Source organism: Piliocolobus tephrosceles, chromosome 20 (genome assembly GCF_002776525.5).
Source record: "Piliocolobus tephrosceles isolate RC106 chromosome 20, ASM277652v3, whole genome shotgun sequence".
Lineage (NCBI taxonomy): Eukaryota > Metazoa > Chordata > Mammalia > Primates > Cercopithecidae > Piliocolobus > Piliocolobus tephrosceles.
Window position 1 is genome coordinate 24,270,903 of NC_045453.1, and position 17,800 is coordinate 24,288,702.

Below are 17,800 nucleotides of genomic sequence, written 5' to 3' on the forward strand. Positions count from 1 at the left end.
AATCCATTTACTGAGGATGGCCCTTTCCACTGAGAACCAAAAAGAGGGAACCAGCAGCTCACACTGCAGAGACCAATGGTAATTATACCATTTGGTCTAGTACTTGGTATAGTAGTCGGAGGCATAACTTGCTTCCTGACACATACCAGCTTATACCTCTGGGCCCTTTTACAAATACAAATGGTACAGCTGACACGTGCCGATTAAATTAGGGTTTCTCTGGCTGGGCACGGGGGCTCATGCCTGTAATCCCAGCACGTTGGGAGGCCAAGGCGGGTGGATCACCTGAGACCGGGAGTTCGGGACTAGCCTGGCCAATATGGTGAAACCTCGTCTCTGCTAAAGATACAAAAATTAACCGGGCGTGGTGGCAGGCGCCTGTAGTCCCAGCTACTCAAAAGGCTGAGGCAGGAGAATTGCCTGAACCTGGGAGGCGGAGGTTGCAGTGAGCCGAGATCGCACCACTGCACTCCAGCCTGGGTAACAGAGTAAGACTCCATCTCAAAAAAAATAAAAATAAAAAAAATTAGGGTTTCTCAATGTTGGCACTTTTGACACTTTGGGCTCTGTTGTGGGGACCACCGGTGAATCATAGGGGGTGCAGCAGCATCCCTTGCCTGTAGCACTCCTCTTCCCCGAGCTACAACAACTGAAAAGGTCTTCATACTGCCACCTGTGCCCCAAGGGACAAAAATTTGCCGATTGAAATCACTGGATTTCAACTACTTCCTACACAACAGCTTTTTTTCTTTTTTTTGAGCCGGAGTCTTGCTCTGTCGCCCAGGCAGGAGTGCAGTGGCACAGTCACGACTCACTGCAGCTTCAACCTCCGAGGCTCAGGTGATTGTTCCACCTCAGCTTCCCAAGTCGCTGGGACCAGAGGCTGAATGAAGTCAGTACACCCAACTCGTTTTCTTGTATTTTTTTGTACATGAGTTTCGCCATGTTATCCAGGCTGGTCTCAAACTCCGGGCTCAAGCAATCCTCCTGCCTTGGTCTCCCAAAGCTGGGATTACAGGTGTGAGCCACTGCGCCCAGCCTTAAATTTTTTTTTTTTTTTTTGCCTAAAACTTAACTGTTTCTAAATGTTCCATCCCTTGATTAAAAAAAAAAAAAAAAAAAGATTCCAGAGTCATCAAGGATCGTGTATAGAAATACAATATGAAGCTTATGGTTTTCATCTTATTTTCCATTTATATCTATCACCTTTTGAAATTCTGACATGTCTGGGATGGACAATAGTACAGAATAATAAATAACATGCATTGATTTGTGTTTTTTTTTTTGCCAAAATCAAAATAATTTTTTGAACTGGAGTTTTCCTTACATTTCATGTACCATGAAATAAAGAGAAAATAGGAGCATTATAATAAAAAGTCCTCATTTTGACACCAGAATTCATGTTTCTGTACAAATTAAAATAATCCCCCAAGGCAGAACGTACACAAGCTTTATTGGGCAACAGCAACGAGCCACGCTGGCAAACAATGAAAGTAGAGTCTCTCAGAAACACGAAAGATCGTATGTGTGTCATCACAGCATCGAGAATTTAAATCATCTGGAAGTTCCTGCTAAATTAAAGCATACTGTGCCAGAGCTCCCCTCTAATCAAAAAATGCTGTCCTGGTGAAAATTTGCAATGAGGATTACAGAGACAGAGATCAACTAATGAGGAAATCACGGACTCTTACATGAGTTTACAGTTAACCCCACTGCAACAAAATAATAAATTAGCCATAATTTGTTTTTTTGCAAATACCATGCCCCCCACCTGACCCCACAAACACAATAGTCACTGACAGGGCCCAGCTATGTTAACAGACTGTGCCTCAAACCATGCTGTGGTGGAGAAGACAGATTCACGGGTAATGCCACTTTGGCCTGAGAAGATGCGTCAGAGCTCCAGGTGGAGGGTTGCTCACGCGCTGCAGGATGCTTTGCAGTTCCATTCAAAAACATAATATATTTTTTTCCAAGAAGAACTGGACATAACTCATGGGAATATTTTAAGTATATATAAATAGCAAAAAAGCTGTACATTAAAAAAGGGGGGAGAAATAAAATCTGTTGTATTTACAAAGCTCTTTGTATAGTTTTTAAATGAAAACAAAGCTGGGAGTGATAGAATTTTAATGCAATGAAAACCAAACAATTCTTCAAAAAACTTTACATGATATTCTCTTGCTGTCTCTTTCACACACACACACACACGCACACACACTCCACACACTTCAAACATACAGAAAAGGTTAAAGATAAAAATAGCTGATAGGTGTTTAAGTAGGATGGAGCAGAAGAATGTACATGTCCCATTTGCAATTTTGGCAAAGATTTAAAATGCTGCCCTAAAGGCACGCAAGCAGGCCCAGCCCACCCCAGTATAAACAAGACAAAGTATAAAAAGAAAAGTGTGGCGGGGGTTGGGGGAGGCATTGGCATATCGATTTCCAATGAGCACAAAATTCAAAATACATTAAAAAGTAGCATGGCTTACATTTTCAGCAGAGAAGAAACTGAGGAAATGTTCATAAAGAGACAATGGTTTTTAAGGTTTACTGTCACGAAAAAAAAAAAAAAAAGGGTCTCACTCCAGGGGAGCGGAACTGGGATGGAAATTTTACAATGCTAGTTCCAGCACGTGGCCTATTGGCCCCAGGGGCTGGAAACGGAGGTCTGCTCCAACTTTAAGATACTCCCTGGGATGCCTTCCAAGCAGCTGGAGTTAGTGCCACCTGTCTCACCTGGCACCAGAGGCAACACACATGTGCACAGGCATGCTTTCAAAATGAGGATCAAAACTGTCCCATACAAGAAATTACTCAAGATGGAAAAACTAGTCTGGTGATTTTCTTAGAGGGGGAAAAAAAAAAGACAGAAAAAGGAAGGAGGTGGAAAAAAAAGAAACCAAATAGATCCTGCTGCCCCGTCACGCAACCATCACCAAAAGACATATGAACAATAAAAATAATAATAATAGAAGTTTTTACTCTGCTAGTGTTGTCAGAGGGCGCAGGGGGCTGTGAGTTTTGCTTTCAGGAAAAGTGTTCAAACAGTGCTGACTGTGTACCTCGAGGCCCTCTGACCTCAAATTAAATTGGCTGTCAAAGACTTAAGGCCCATGGAGCTCCCAGGTGAGAGTGTCAATGGCGCTTTATGTAAGTTCTTTCCAGATTGATGAACCAAGAAAAAGGTCAACTGAATCCTTATGCTTAAGGTTTACAAACTCAGGAGAGTTTCTTGTACAGTAACTCTAGTTTCTTGTTTGCTTATTTCTTTGTCTTCCCCACCACAACTAAGATAACCTCCGAGAAGTGCCCAAACACCCCTGGGGTTCTCTGCTCGGCTCATAGTCTGATTTGTGCAGGTAAAGATCGTGTACTCTCACCGGACTGAATCCTCCTGCCTTTGCATCTCCAGCGTTTGAGAAGCATGGTGTGGGCATTCCTAGATGCTCAGGGACCGTCCAGTGAATGGCGTCAGCCACCTGCCCGCGGATGGGATGGGCCAACCAAATGGTAGTTTGCACTTGAGTTCTGGTCCTTCTCACCCTTGACTGCCTCCACCCCAGTGCGGCTGAGACAACAGAGTAAAAAGGTTTGTGGAGAACACTGACGAGTACCTTCCACTTCCAGCTATGGCTTCTTCAGCCCCTCCTGGAAGCATTCTCCCTTGAAGATGTCAACCAGTATCTTATGTGTTGGGTTTAACAGTCAACTTGCACACCTCAATCAAAATTGAGAATGTAAGGAAAAGGCCAGGGAGACCATCTGTATTCTGCTTCTGCTGGAAACCTCTAAAACCTCCTGATGAGGCTCCCACATGCCCTACCTGCAGGATCCAGCATCCTGAATCTCCGAGCAAAGCCAGCTACAGAGTTTCCAAAGTGTTGACAGAACTATCTTAAGACTTCCCAGCATTACAGAACCAGGTTCAGGGTCTGCAGACTCTAAACGGGACTATCTTAAGACTTCCCAGCATTACAGACTGACTTCCAAGAAAACAGAGGCTTAAAAACTTCCAACACAACTTTCTCCTCCACCTTTGAAAACAGAAACTCGCTCAATGAAGACGTCAGGTTTGCTCAATCTTTCTGAAATTTTTGGACAAAGATCCTATCCTTAACTATTCATTCAATACATCTTTTCTGCCGACCTTTTCCCTCTGGCAGAAATGGCTGAATCAGATAGGGGAAAATACTGCAAAACTGCAGAATCATAAGACAAAATAGATGTGGTGTCAACAGCCAATTTATCAGTACCTGCAACGTAAAACATAAAGTCATTCTAGAACGTTTTAAAAGGACAACACAAAATACAAAAGCTTATCAAGAGTGCTCCAAAGGCAAGGGACTATCTGATCCTCATGTCTCCAGCTCTCCAAGAGCAGGAGTCAGTAGGCGTCAGAAACCAGGCTGTAGCGTACATCTCTGAAGCACACAGAAGTAGCGCCAGGCGGAGGGTTTGAAGGATATGTACTCATCAAGAAGTAAACGCAAATCCAAGATTTCAACCACACTTGGCTCTTGAAGATCCACCAACTTAACCCTTATGGCATGCATATGTGGCTTCTGCAAGAAGTGACTTGAAAACCCAAGAATGCCTTGCTCTACCACGTCCAGCGACTGCAAACTCCCTTCTTCCTCTGAAACAAACCACAGCTTTATAAGAAACATGCACGCATGTAGTCCATCCTGGTAGGGGAGAAATCTTTACCACTGGCTGCCTTTCAGCAAGTTCCCCTTGAAATCTGCCGGCAGTGGAACAGATCCCAGATCCCAAAGCTGCAGCCCGGGCGTCCTCCCACCAGGGGTTCCTTGTTCTGAAAGCTGCCACCAATGAATGGCAGCCCAGCAACATGCCTCTGCCTTTGTGGGGTCATCCCCCGTTGTGCCTCCTAACAGGAAACAGGCTTCTATGGAAGAGAAGAGTCCCAGCCCCCTGACCTTTCCGCTTTGGTCTTGGAGGATCTGAGTCACATCTGCCATGTTGTCTAAAGAATTAGTTGAGTCTCTTATCATACTGTCGACACATTTAGGGGCCATTCAGTGGCACGTTTCCTGCTAAAACAACTCTGCTGAAAACGTCTGAGGTCGTTCTCAGACAGCCACTGGCTTTGTAATTGTTACCAGGTCCCAATAAAGCGGGATCACACCTCTGAAATTCTTTTACGAGGTGGCAGGTGAAGTCAACTCACACACTATGGTTGCTGAATCAGATCAAGGATAACAGATTGGATTTAGGACACTCTCCCTCTCCTCTCATTTATTCGTTACGATCCCAGGAATCCAGTGTAACGTGGGTAAGCAGGGCTGGCTGGAGATGATACTGAGCATTTCCGAATGGAGATGATTGTGTGGATAACTTTTTACCAAATGTCACTGTCTTTTCCTCCCAAACTGACACCAAGAGCTTTCTATTTTTCTGACACCTCTTTGTAAGAGCAAGAAAGACATAAAGAATACATACACATTAGGACTGTTGAAAAAAAAAAAAAACACAAGCCTTCTACAACCTTCAGCTACACAGAAACTTTTATCACGTGACGACAAAATTCAAGTCATAAGGAAGCTCGCACAGTGACCCACATAAACCTCCCAGCCGAGCCACCAGCTTTAACATATTCACATTCACTCAGACATGAAGAACGAGGGGTTCAGACAGGCCCAGATGGGTCTCTTTCAGGACCCTCCCTCCCGTTGATGCAGCGTTAGGGCTCCGTTTAGGCGCAGAGCCTCGTCCCATTAAAACTGCACGTGTTAGCAATTACTGCAAAACCCACAGGTGGCGGTTAATAGAAATGGAACTTGAGCTCCGTCCATCAGGGAAGCGCCGAGACCAGGGCCCCCTCCAGCGAGCACACGGCCTACGATGTGAGCTTTGAGTAGCTGGGGGGAGAGAACCGTCTTCGCAGGTACTTGAGGACATAGAGAGGGAGGCAGCTGACCAGAGTGATGACGGAGACTTTCCACAAGAATGACAAGGTGGCGATGAAGTACACATCTGCAAGCAAACGGGAAGACAGCCGTGAGCAGGCAGGAATATTCCGGAAGGCCCATGTGGTCCAGAAACAGGTGTCACAGCTATCAAAGGGAAAGTCATCTCCCGTTACAAACCCACAGCCTCCTGGCATTGGCCCTCTCCTTCTATGGACTATAAGGGAAGGTACCATGGTTAAGAGCACACAGCACCACCAGCTTGATATTCCTCGTTCTCTCTTCTGTAGCTTCCTGAGAGTGAAATGCTACTTTCAACAGCCAGGAGAAGAAAACTATGGGGGCCACTAGATGCAGTGGCTCATGCCTTAATCCCAGCACTCTGGGAAGCCAAGGCGGGCAGAAGACTTGAACCCAGGAGTTTGAGACCAGCCTGGGCAACATAGCAAAACCCTCTCTCTACAAAAAATATAAAAATTAGCCAGGCATGGTGATGCACGCCTAGTCCCAGCTACTCAGGAGGATCATCTGAGCCCAGGGAGCTCGAGATGACAGCAAGCCAAGACTGCACCACCACACTCCACCCTGGGCAACAGAGTAAGACACTGTCTCAAAAAAAAAAAAAAAAAAAAAGAAGGAAAGAAAATGACAGGGGAAGAAAACGCAGAGATGCTTTTGATTTGGTATTGTCTAACAGTTGGAGAGTCTTTCTTTCTAAGCCTTGGCCACTGGCAAGCGGAAAGTGACATTCAAATGCACCTTCTGCTTCTAGTGATGGTCACAGAAAGCCACAGGATCAATCTGGGTCATGGTGCAAAGTGGGCTCAGACCCCCTTGTCAGACACAAGCTTAGGCTGACCCTCAGGGACTCTGATGGAAGGTGTGGGGTGGGCGCGCAGGGGTACTGCCTTTCCTGCTGCAGGATTATGAACCTGGTTATGAAGTTTTCTTAAAAGAGGAGTGACAGCTTGTGGCTTTCTATATAGCAGAAGCCACAGTAAGCCCCTTCCCCACTTTTTGAGCACAGGATGCTGAAATGCAGCTGGTACTGAGGCAGCACCTACTAAGTGCCAGGCCCAAGGCTCAACCCACCCTGTGGTTTTCCTTCACCTCTGACCTGGCTCTGTGGTGTGTCCCTATCAAAAACAAGTTGAGATTCCTGAGCAGGGGCCACATCTCTGTGACCACCTCAGGCCCAAGCCTTTGAGCACACAGTAGGTCTCACAAAACGCTGTCTAGAGACTAGTGACAAGGGCGAAACTGCTTTAAAACTCCACTTTTTACAGCGATGCTCCTTTAGTTCTTGGAGCTGCAGTAAATGCTCACAAATCCTTTCTAGAAACTGGTGCCGCAGCTGTGAAACCTTTACTTTTCAGGGGATGGTTCTTCTACCTTTACTAAAACCTTCAGGAGTTTTGGAAGCTGTCAGAAGAGCCATGATCAAAGATGCTTCCAGGGTAAGGTTGAGTTTCTCTGCCTTTTTCTCATTATTGCCCCTTAAGGAAGCTTTTTCGACTTCTTTTCTTCCCTAATCAACCAGCTCCATGAAATGTTAATGTCACAGGTATACTGTGTATCTGTTTATAATATTATAGATACATCTCCTTTATATGTAAAGGATCAGGGTTTGTTCACACCCCACCAAAGACCAATGTTTGTTCCCCAGGTGGTGGGGACCACATCACCCCCACTGAGAAGGCCTGGGGCAAAGGATCAAGGGATGGGCCACTGCTGGCCCCTGCAGGCTTCCCACGGAGGATGGGGCATGAGAGGGCTGTCATAACTGAAAGTTCCCCCAGAGACAGTCTCTCTGCAATCTTGAACACACATGAGCTTCTGCAGCAGAGAAGCAGTTTCGCGGCCCTGCTCCCTCAGTTGATAAAGGAGAAACGGTATCACTCTGAGGGTTTTTTGTTTAAATAACACAGACAGAAACTTAAATGCTTCCACTGAAGAGGAAAGAGGTGTAAAGAGGCCTGTCTGCTGCACCAGCTAGACTTTCAGGATGACCCCTGGCCCTGAGGTTCCAAAGCCATAGTGGCTTGAGTTTGCCCTGTGCAGGGGAAGCCAAGATTAGAGTTCAGAATCTATCCACAGCACAACACAGAAAATGCTGGGTCATCTGAACGGTGCCCGTGTTCCAAGTTCATGACGCTGAACTAGAAACAGGTTTCTAGACAGGAATTAAAGCCTGTGTCAGCACCCGATGGGGTCCGTAGCACGGCATGGGGTCATCTGGGTGGCCCTGCAGGGACTTGTGGCTCAATCAATTAGGAAGAAATTAACTGATATGGCAAAGCAAATGAGGTCGGCATGGAAGAGTGATGAAGCCAGGCTTGTCCATCTAGAGACAGTGGCTGACACTGGACAAGCCCAAGAGTACCTGGAATCACTACTGAGGTCAGAGCACTCTGCCGCCACCCCACCTTAGGAAGGGCCGACACTCCCCCATCTCTACATTCCCATAACTTTATTTATTTATTTATTTAGAAACAGAGTCTTACTCTGTCACCCAGGCTGGAGTGCAGTGGTGCGATCTCAGCTCACTGCAACCTTCGCCTCCCGGGTTCAGGCGATTCTCCTGCCTCAGCCAACCAAGTAGCTGGGACTACAGGTGTGTGCCACCATGCCTGGCTGGTTTTTGTAGTTTTAGTAGAGATGGGGTTTCACCATTGTTGGCCAGACCAGTCTCGAACTCCTGACCTCGTGATCTGCCCGCCTCAGCCTCCCAAAGTGCTGGGATTACAGGTGTGAGCCACCGTGCCCGGCCTCCAAAACATTTTTTATTTGGGGTCTGCCTGGGCGTCTAGCACCTCACCCCGTTTTTCTCTTGGTAACTTTGATCACATCTGATACTCCTGTGCTCACAGACTCACTGATGTGTGTTTATCATGTGTTCCCAACGAGAATGGCAGCTCCCTGGCGAGCCCGTCCACCTCATCTGCCACCATGATCCTGGCACACAGCAGGGACTCCCACGTCTACGGAACTGGCGAGTACCTTCAGCACTTGGTTTGCTGTGCGGAGCAGCAGATTTTATTCTGAGATCCATGGAGTCCCTAAGGAGCCCTATCAGGACACAGCAGCAAGGCAGGGTTGCACAGGCAAGGTTCTGGGGCTGGGCACCTCCCAGCACTGCCACTTTGCCATCACAAGTCCCCTTTTATCAGTTTCATAGATTGGACTTCAGATTAAGATTTCAGGAGAACAAAAAGGTTTTGTGGCCCAAAAAAGGCGACAGAGCAAGACTCCGACTCAAAAAAAAGAAAAAGAAAAACACTCTCTACTGCAATCACGCCTGTCCTCAATTTTACACCCTGAAGCACAACTACACCTGTCCCTAGGGAACACCTGTAAGAAAACGCGGACAGCTGAGCGGGAAGGACTGCTGGAGGAAGAGCCCAGGCCGAGCGCTGGGAGCCCCCTTCCCTCATACCAGTGAGACCTCTGGGCCAGATTCACTGGGGGTGACTGACGGGGCTTAAGCATTCAGGGGTCTTACCGATAAACTCGTGTAAGAACACCAGGGAGGCGATGTAGCAGGCCAGGCTGAGCAGCTCGGCCACTGTCATGAGCCAGTGCCAGGTCTGGATGGTCAGCGCCACCATGAGCAGCTCGGTGAGGATCAGCGAGGTGAAGGAGATGGCCACGATGTGCACGAACTCCGACTCAAACAGCAGCAGCGCGCCGTACATGATGGTGCTCCCTGCAAACGCCAGAGAAGGGTGTTCCCCTCGCCCCTCCCTGCAATAGCCACGCCCTGCTCGCTCACACCTGGTTCCTTTCTGCGTTTTTCATTTACACATGAAAGGTATCACTTGTTACATGAGGTTAATGACTGGTGCATTATTCAGGTCTGAACCTATAGTTTTCTGATTTTTCCTCTTTGACTTTGTAGGATAAATAATCTATAACTACAAAGTGAAAACAAGGGAGAAAAAAGGAAGTAAGGCAGGGAGGGAGAGAATAACTGTCTAGAGTTGATGAAAGAAATAGAAAGTTAAATATAATATTTAAAATGAGGGAGCCACGGCCAGCTGCAGTAGCTCAGCCTGGAATCTCCACACTTTGGGAGGCCAAGGTGGGCAGATTGCTTGAGCTCAGGAGTTCGAGACCAGCTTGGGCAACATGGTGAAACCCCATCTTTACAAAAAATACAAAAATTAGCCAGGTGTGGTGGCATGCACCTGTAGTCCCAGCTACTTAGGAGGCTGAGGTGGGAGGATCACTTGAGCCTGGGAGGTGGAGGTTACGGTGAGCCGAGAATGTACCACTGCACTCCAGCCTGGGTGACAGAGTGAGACCCTGTCTCAAAAAATAAATAAATAAATAAATAAATAAATAAATAAATAAACAAACAAACAAACAAATAAAATGATGTGGTGACTCACACCTGTAATCAGAACTTTGGGAGGCTGAGGCAGGCGGATCACTTGAGGCCAGGAGTTCAAGACCAGACTGGCCATCATGGCGAAACCCTGTCTCTACTAAAAATACAAAAATTAGCTGGGTGTGGAAGTGCATGCCTGTAGTCCCAGCTACTCAAGAGGCTGAGGCATGAGAACTGCTTGAACCTGGGAGGTGGAAGTTGCGGTGAGCCAAGATCGTGCCACTGCACTCCAGCCTGGGTGATAGAGCAAGACTCTGTTTCAAAAAAAAAAAAAAAAGGAATAAACTCCAATAGGTGACATGAACAGTAAATTTATTTTTTAAAAAAATAAACTATGGCCAGGCGCAGTGGCTCACGCCTGTAATCCCAACACTTTGGGAGGCTGAGGCGGGTGGATCACAAGGTCAGGAGTTCGAGACCAGCCTGGCCAATATGGTGAAACCCCACCTCTACTGAAGATACAAAAATTAGGTGGGTGCGGTGGTGGGCACCTGTAATACCAGCTATTCGGGAGGCTGAGGCAGGAGAATTGCTTGAAACCGTAAGGCAGAGGTTGCAATGAGCTGAAATCATGCCACTACACTCCAGCCTGGACAAAAGAGCAAAACTCTCTCAAAAAAAAAAAATAATAATAAACCCCAAATATACATGTTTATTTGTAAGTTATATATATGTACCTGTCCAGATATATAGAAATATTAGGACCATTTCACAAATATATGCACTACAAAACATACATAAAAATGGAAATACTAAAAAACAATGAGGATTCCGGGCACAGTGGCTCATGCCTGTAATCCCAACAATTTGTGAGGTTGAGGTAAGAGAACTGCTTGAGGCCAGGAGTTTGAGTTCAGCCTGCGCAACATGGTGAGACCTCAAGCCTCTACAAAAAATACAAACATTAGCCGGGTGTGGTGGTGCACACCTGTAGTCTATGATGCTGAACTAGAAACAGGTTTCTAGATAGGAATTAAAGCCCGTGTCAGCACCCGATGGGGTCCACAGCACAGCATGAGGTCATCTTGCTGGACCTGCAGGGACTCTTGGCTCATAGTCAATTGGGAAGAAATGAACTGATTTGGCAACTGATTTGGTGGTGGTGCACAACTGTGGTCCCAGACTCAGAAGGCTAAGGTGGGGGGATCACCTGAGTCTGGGGAGGTCGAGGCTACAGTGAGCCGTGATTGCTCCACTGCACTCCAGCCTGGGCAACAGAGTGAGACCCTCCGTCGCCCAGGGTCTCACTCCGTTTCTATATATTACGTATTTTGTAAGTATATAAAATCTATTATGTGCACTACAAAACACACATAAAAATAGAAATACCAAAAAAAGAGGATTCTGGGCACGGTGGCTTTGCCCTGTGTCTCAAAAATATATAAATATATATTTATATATATATGTAAATGTAAAAGAGTTAGAAAAAATAAATACAAACAGAAGTTTTGCTATTTTCTTCTTATATCCCAATAGGTCATCTTACAAAGCCTCTATAGGCTGGGAGACTCCCTCTGGAGGCCAGTGAAGTAAACATGTTTTTCCAAAACTACGACTTGATCTGACTCTCAGAAAAGGTTTCAGAACATTCCAGAAAGCAACCACCTTTTGCCTCATGGGTGGAGCAGCCCCACAGGCTTTGACTACTGTCCGCCGCCTTCCTCTGGCTTCACTACCTCATTTCTCACACAGCACCACTGCGCATTTCTGATGTTCAAGTCCTTATACAGGGTGACCAGTGTCTCCCCTGGGTCACACTGCCACCCTCCTTCCAGCTATTTTGGATTCCAGTTTCTTCTCTTCTTCTTCTACAGGCAAGAAGGGGACACCCTTGAGTCAGTGCCAGAGCACAAGACAAACAGGTGTCTCCACTCATCCTTACCTTGATAGATGCTAATCAAAACCCAGATTAAGAATGTCTTGTAGGACAATGGCCGTCCCTAAACGAGAGACAGAGAAAGGTTAGAGCCGGTTTCGTAGGGGGCTCACGCAGCATCAGTGTTCACGTTATGCTCCCGCTAACTAGATAAGGCAACCCATCTGTCTTCATCAAAAAAGTGGCTCACACACATCTGAACACATTGGAGGAATTAGTTCTTTAAAAAAAGAATTGGCCAGGCGCAGTGGCTCACATCTGTAATCCCAGCACTTTGGAAGGCTGACGCAAGTGGATCACTTGAGGTCAGGAGTTTGAGACCAGCCTGGCCAACATGGTGAAACGCCCTCTTTACTAAAAATACAAATGTTAGGCTTGGTAGTGCATGCCCGTAATCCCAGCAACTCAGGAGGCTGAAGCAGGAGAATCGCTTGAACCCAGGAAGTGGAGGTTGCAGTGAGCCGAGACTGAGCCACTACACTCCAGTCTGTGTGACAGACTTAGTCTCAAAAAAAAAGAATTAACATTCAATGGAAATAAATCTTCCCTTGGGTAAAAAACCCTTGAAGACAAATAAAATTATACACATGCCTACGCACACACCATCACACACACGTTTTGGAAGCGTACACAAGAACATCTCTGGGAGCAAACGTAAGTTGCAGCTGTAAAGCAGAACTGTCAGGGGCTTTTTCGAAGTCGTGAGTTGGCTTGTTTTCAGTTTATCTATTACTGTACTCTTTCACGTTCTTTATAATAGTGCATATATTACCGCTTTAAGAAAAAACGTAAACTCCCACACCTTCCCCCCAAAAGTAAGAAAGCTACCAGTTCAAGTGTATTCAAATCAGAAATGGAGGGTCTGTGCGAAATAAATTAAAAGAAAAAAAGCAGGGAGGGAAGGAAGGAAGAGAAAAGGAAAGGAGGAAGGGAAGCAGGAGGGACTGAGAAGCTAACAGAACCTTGAGAAGATCCTTGTAGAGCTCAGGATACAGCATGGCAACTTCCGACTTGACATCTTTGTCCAGGACCAGAGAAAACACAGGAAACATGGTGTAAATTGTGGAGTACCTGGGAGAGAAAACCGCCATAGGTAAGACCTGGCCAACGCGATCAGAGCTATGTGCTATGCCAGCCTCCGGCGCCCAAGTCCCATCCATGCCTCTAACAACTATTTACTGCTTGTCTATTATGCTCCAGAGCTGGCTGTAAGCACCAGAAACCTAAGAGGAAAAATGGACAAAAATGTCTGCCCTCAAGAGCTTTCATCCTGGTCAGTGAGTCAATAAAAAAATAAATTAGGTAAACTCTATGTGTGTTAGAGATAAGTGCTAAAGAGAAAAATATAATGGGGTAGAGGAAATAAGATGTGTATGTGTGTGTCTGTGTGTAGGGGGTGATGGTACAATTTTAGAGGCTGAGGAACAGAACATTTGAGTGCACACCCACAAGAGGTGAGGGCCAGCCAAGCCAGTCCCAGGAGGATGAGCTTTCCAGGGAGAAGGAACCACCAGTGCAAAGGCACTGAGGTGGCTGTCATGTCTGAAGAACAGCTAGAAGGCCAGTGGGGCTGGGGCTGAGGGTGACAGAAGAGGAAATGAGGACCCATGGGGAAGATGGGACCAGGCCATGGAAGGTCGCACAGAGCACAGCTCAAGGAACCCCTGACTATATTCTGTCATGTTCTTGTACTCTTCCAGAACCCGACAAAAGACAGGCCACTTTTCCAGTTAGAAGCAGGCAGAATTCCAGTGCCTCCTCTCAGGCTGAACTAATCGGCCAACACAGTAGGATGGAGAGCGGACTCTGTGAGACTCTCCAGAGCACAGCTGGGTTTCCGGCGCCCTCCGTCTCCTCCTAACCAGGAGGGGCCCCAGCTGCATGTATCTGTATCTAGGGCACTCGGTAACCAAACTCCACCTACCTGGGTGATTCAGAGACTGAGCACATTCTCTGAAAAGGTCAGAAGGATCAGCCTGAAGTTTCAGGTCACTAATGGGAGTGGGTTTGCGGGCTGCAAAGGCTCAAGTGACACCATCTCTGTCACTGTGGCATAGCAGTCAAGCTCTGCTACTTGCACGTCCCTGAGGCAATGGACTAAGGCCCTCCTTGGAGCTCCAAGGACGGGACTTCTACTGGGCTCGGTTCAGGCCAGGAGGGCATTTTTCAGATCCCCCTTCCCTTTTTATTAAGACCCCAGTGAAATCACCAAGTCTGCAAACCTTCCGCCTTGCTCTCCTCAATCAACTGATAACCCTGGAGTATTTTTTCAAGACCAGGTATAAATGGGAAAGTGCAACACACCACATACATCTCCAACTCCACTTCCTCCATCTGGTTCAGGGCTCAACAGCTCAAAACCTTGTTAATTCAAGGAGGTTCTAAAGCATGGTGCTGGGCCTACATTCGCTGGGGCTGGGAACCAATGTGGCTTAGGAACCCAAGAATTTTCCCACCATGTTTCTTCTCTCTGCTGTGGCATTTCAAGAAGGTTTTGTAAACAATTAATTCCTTGGCAGGATTTCCTTACCCAATGATGAGGAATCCTTGATAGAGAGGGACGGAGGCAAAGTAAAACACGGAGGAAAAGACAGCCTGTGCCAAGGAGAAAGGAGGACGTCACCAAAAGTCATGACAAAATCCCTTACCTTTACAGAATAAAAATAACACCTGATACTTACATAGTACTCACCCGCGCTGACACTGCTATAAGGTACTTTACATGGATTTGCTCATTTCATTCTCACAACATCAACAACAACCCTATGAAGTAGGTACGATTCTCGTCATCCTCATTATGCAAAGCAGAAAGTGAGGCACAGAGAGGGTACGTGGCTTGCTCAAGCCCACACAGCTCCTAAGCAGCAAATCCAGGAATCACTCCCGGGTTGGGTGATGTATTACAGCTCCAGGGTCTACTCAGCCCATTGTGAACATTTATTAAGTTCCAGGACCCAGGAATGCTTTGCACATGAGCACAGCTGATCTCCAGAGCAGCCACAGGATCAAGTCCTACTATCACCCACGCTTTACAGAAAGGGAGGCTGAGCAGGTGAACTGTAGGACTCAAGCCCAGCTGTGGCCCCAGAGCGCACACTTCTAAACAGCTGGGTATCCCCAACTCTGCAGGCACGCACGCTGCTAACCAAGCTGCCGGAGACACGGAAACGCGTACAGAAAAAGAGCCTCTGCAGTGTCTACGGGGGCTGGGATGGCAGAGAAGGCTTCACTTCTTATATTACATGTTTCAGTATTTGGGGAAATTTTTGAAAAGAGCACATGGTGACAGATTATTTTTGCAATTAGACAGAAGCAATGAAGATATTTACAAACCCTCATGGAAATGTCTGCTTCCTGCTTTGGAAAATATTAGCTGCTGGTAATGATGAACAGGCTGGGGAGGACCTGTGGGGAAGACGGGACCAGGCCATGGAAGGTCGCACAGAGCGCAGCTCAAGGAACCCCTGACTATATTCTGTCATGTTCTTGTACTCTTCCAGAATCAGGCTTGAAGCTCTGTTAGCTCCATCTCTGGACCTCTATGGGCTAACAGAGGAAGCATGGTCTCTAAGCTGCTACCTATTCGTATAAAGCTGAAGGAAGGCCAGAGACAAACGCTGCCTGAAAGCTTTTAGAAATTAGAAGAAAGCAAGGCAGAGATATCCTAGTAATTAGAAATAGCATCAGACCAGGGCTAGCTCCCCAGAGCACCTTCAATGGACACAGAGAGAAAGCATGTGAGAAACACGTGCTTTCTCAGCACAGAGCTCAGAGCGCAGGCGCTCCTGAGCGCTATGGTCATGAGAAGTCCCGGTTCGCCCTGGCTGCGCCGGAAAAGCCACTTTTCCGGTGACTTTTCACCCAGGCTGGGCCGCTGCATAGGAAGGACGGTTGTAAAAATATCAAGAATCTGGTGTTTATTTTCCAAACCAGTATCAGGAGCCCCCTCCTCTAAAAGGGTCATCCTAACCACACAGTCTTCATCTCGATGATAGTACTTTGGGAAAAATCAAAACACTGTGTTCTCTGGCAGACCCATGTCCCGGTGCAATTCTAACTGGGACTTGCTCTTGGCCATTTTCAGCACGGTGGACAGGGGTTAAAGGCATTTTCTTTAGCATAAAGAACAATGCCTCATCCTGGAATTCTTTTTCTACATCAATGTTAAGGGTAACATCCAGTTTTTGAAGAAGTCAGCTCATCCCGGCCAGCTTTTGTGTATGTGTCCAAGGATGCGCTGATTAATCTCCCAATGATTAAAACCACAGCATTATCCTGTTTAATTGGCGAGTTAACATAAAAGTACAGATGTGGTCTGGTGAACCACAGCAGCTGTTTGGGTTTAGATCATTTTGATGAAAGTCACCTTAAGGCTCCCCTACTCACAAATGCAATAGATATTTAAAACATAAAATCACCCCCAAAAAACTGGGATGTAGCCAGTGGATGGTGAATTCTCACATACCCAAAGCAGCATTACCTGGTGCTTGAAAGGCAGACTGCCTTTCAAGTATGATTAAACAAATTAAAATATCACCTGATGTTTACATATTACCTTGTTTCACTTCTACTAATCATGGTAAGAATGCCTTAGCACTGATGTCTTAAAAACCTCTCTGTTTTTCACAGTGGCCCTGTCTGAGGGCAAGGAGGGTCTCATCATCCCCATTTTCCAGGTGGGAAGACTGAGGCCTAGAGTGGTAAAGTTATTTGCTCAAGGTCTCACAGATCCCTAGCGGTATGGCCAGAAGGAGACGTGAGTTCCAGGATCTACTGCGCCTACGTTCTCACCACTCAACTGGGAGCATTTTCACCTCAATGCCCAAAAAGGAAGATCAATCAACAACTTTGCAACACCAAAAATATTTTCTTTCCCTCCTTTGGCCTCCTTTCTACTCCACACTTAATTGCTACAGACTGCCGGCAAATTTTGTTGTTGGTGGTTTTGAGATGGAGTCTCACTCTGTTGCCCAGGCTGGAGTGCAGTGGCGCGATCTCAGCTCACTGCAACCTCCACTTCCCAGGTTCAAGTGATTCTCGTGCCTTAGCCTCCCAAGTAGCTGGGATTATAGGAGCGTGCCACCACATCCAGCTAATTTTTGTATTTTTAGTAGAGACAGGGTTTCACCATGTTGACCAGGCTGGTCTCAAACTCCTGGCCTGAAGTGATCCGCCCACCTCGGCCTCCCAAAGTGCTGGGATTCCAGGCGTCAGCCACTGTGCCTGTCCTATGATGACGTATTTTGAAGGAGTTTGTGAGAGAGAAGGTGGGAAAATATATACTCTAGAATCCTTTTATGAAAAAGCAAGAGGGGAGCAAGATGTTAACTTCCAAGGGTATTCGTGATCATAATAACCAAACTCAGTTCCCCCACTGGGCTCTGCCGGGAGACAGAACCGTGATGCCGAGGCAACCTCAGTGCCAGGGGTCATGCTGACCCCTGCAAGTGGACACAGTCCCAGGCCCTCCATGACGAATATATCAAGAAGGATACTCAGATTGTGACTGCAGGCTTTGAGGTCCGCCTGCCTGAGCTGACTGAATCCCTATGGGACACTTCAAATTTATCATCCATACTCAGCCTCAGCCTCCCCATCCGTA

At 46.7% G+C, this 17,800-nt stretch overlaps 1 protein-coding gene across 3 annotated transcripts in view; it reads right to left on the reverse strand.

Annotated features, from left to right (window-relative positions):
* Positions 1-1,433: 1,433 nt before the first annotated feature.
* Positions 1,434-17,800, reverse strand: part of ATP9A (ATPase phospholipid transporting 9A (putative)) — a 144,225-nt gene continuing 127,858 nt past the window's right edge. For all 3 annotated transcript variants that reach the window (XM_026455147.1, XM_023184145.3, XM_023184147.3), the window contains 5 exons: positions 14,729-14,793; positions 13,161-13,269; positions 12,205-12,262; positions 9,435-9,638; positions 1,434-5,999 (listed from right to left, as the gene is read on the reverse strand). In XM_026455147.1, the coding sequence (XP_026310932.1) occupies positions 5,863-5,999; positions 9,435-9,638; positions 12,205-12,262; positions 13,161-13,269; positions 14,729-14,793 (573 nt within the window). In that variant the 3' untranslated portion in view covers positions 1,434-5,862. The remainder of the gene's footprint in view (positions 6,000-9,434; positions 9,639-12,204; positions 12,263-13,160; positions 13,270-14,728; positions 14,794-17,800) is intronic.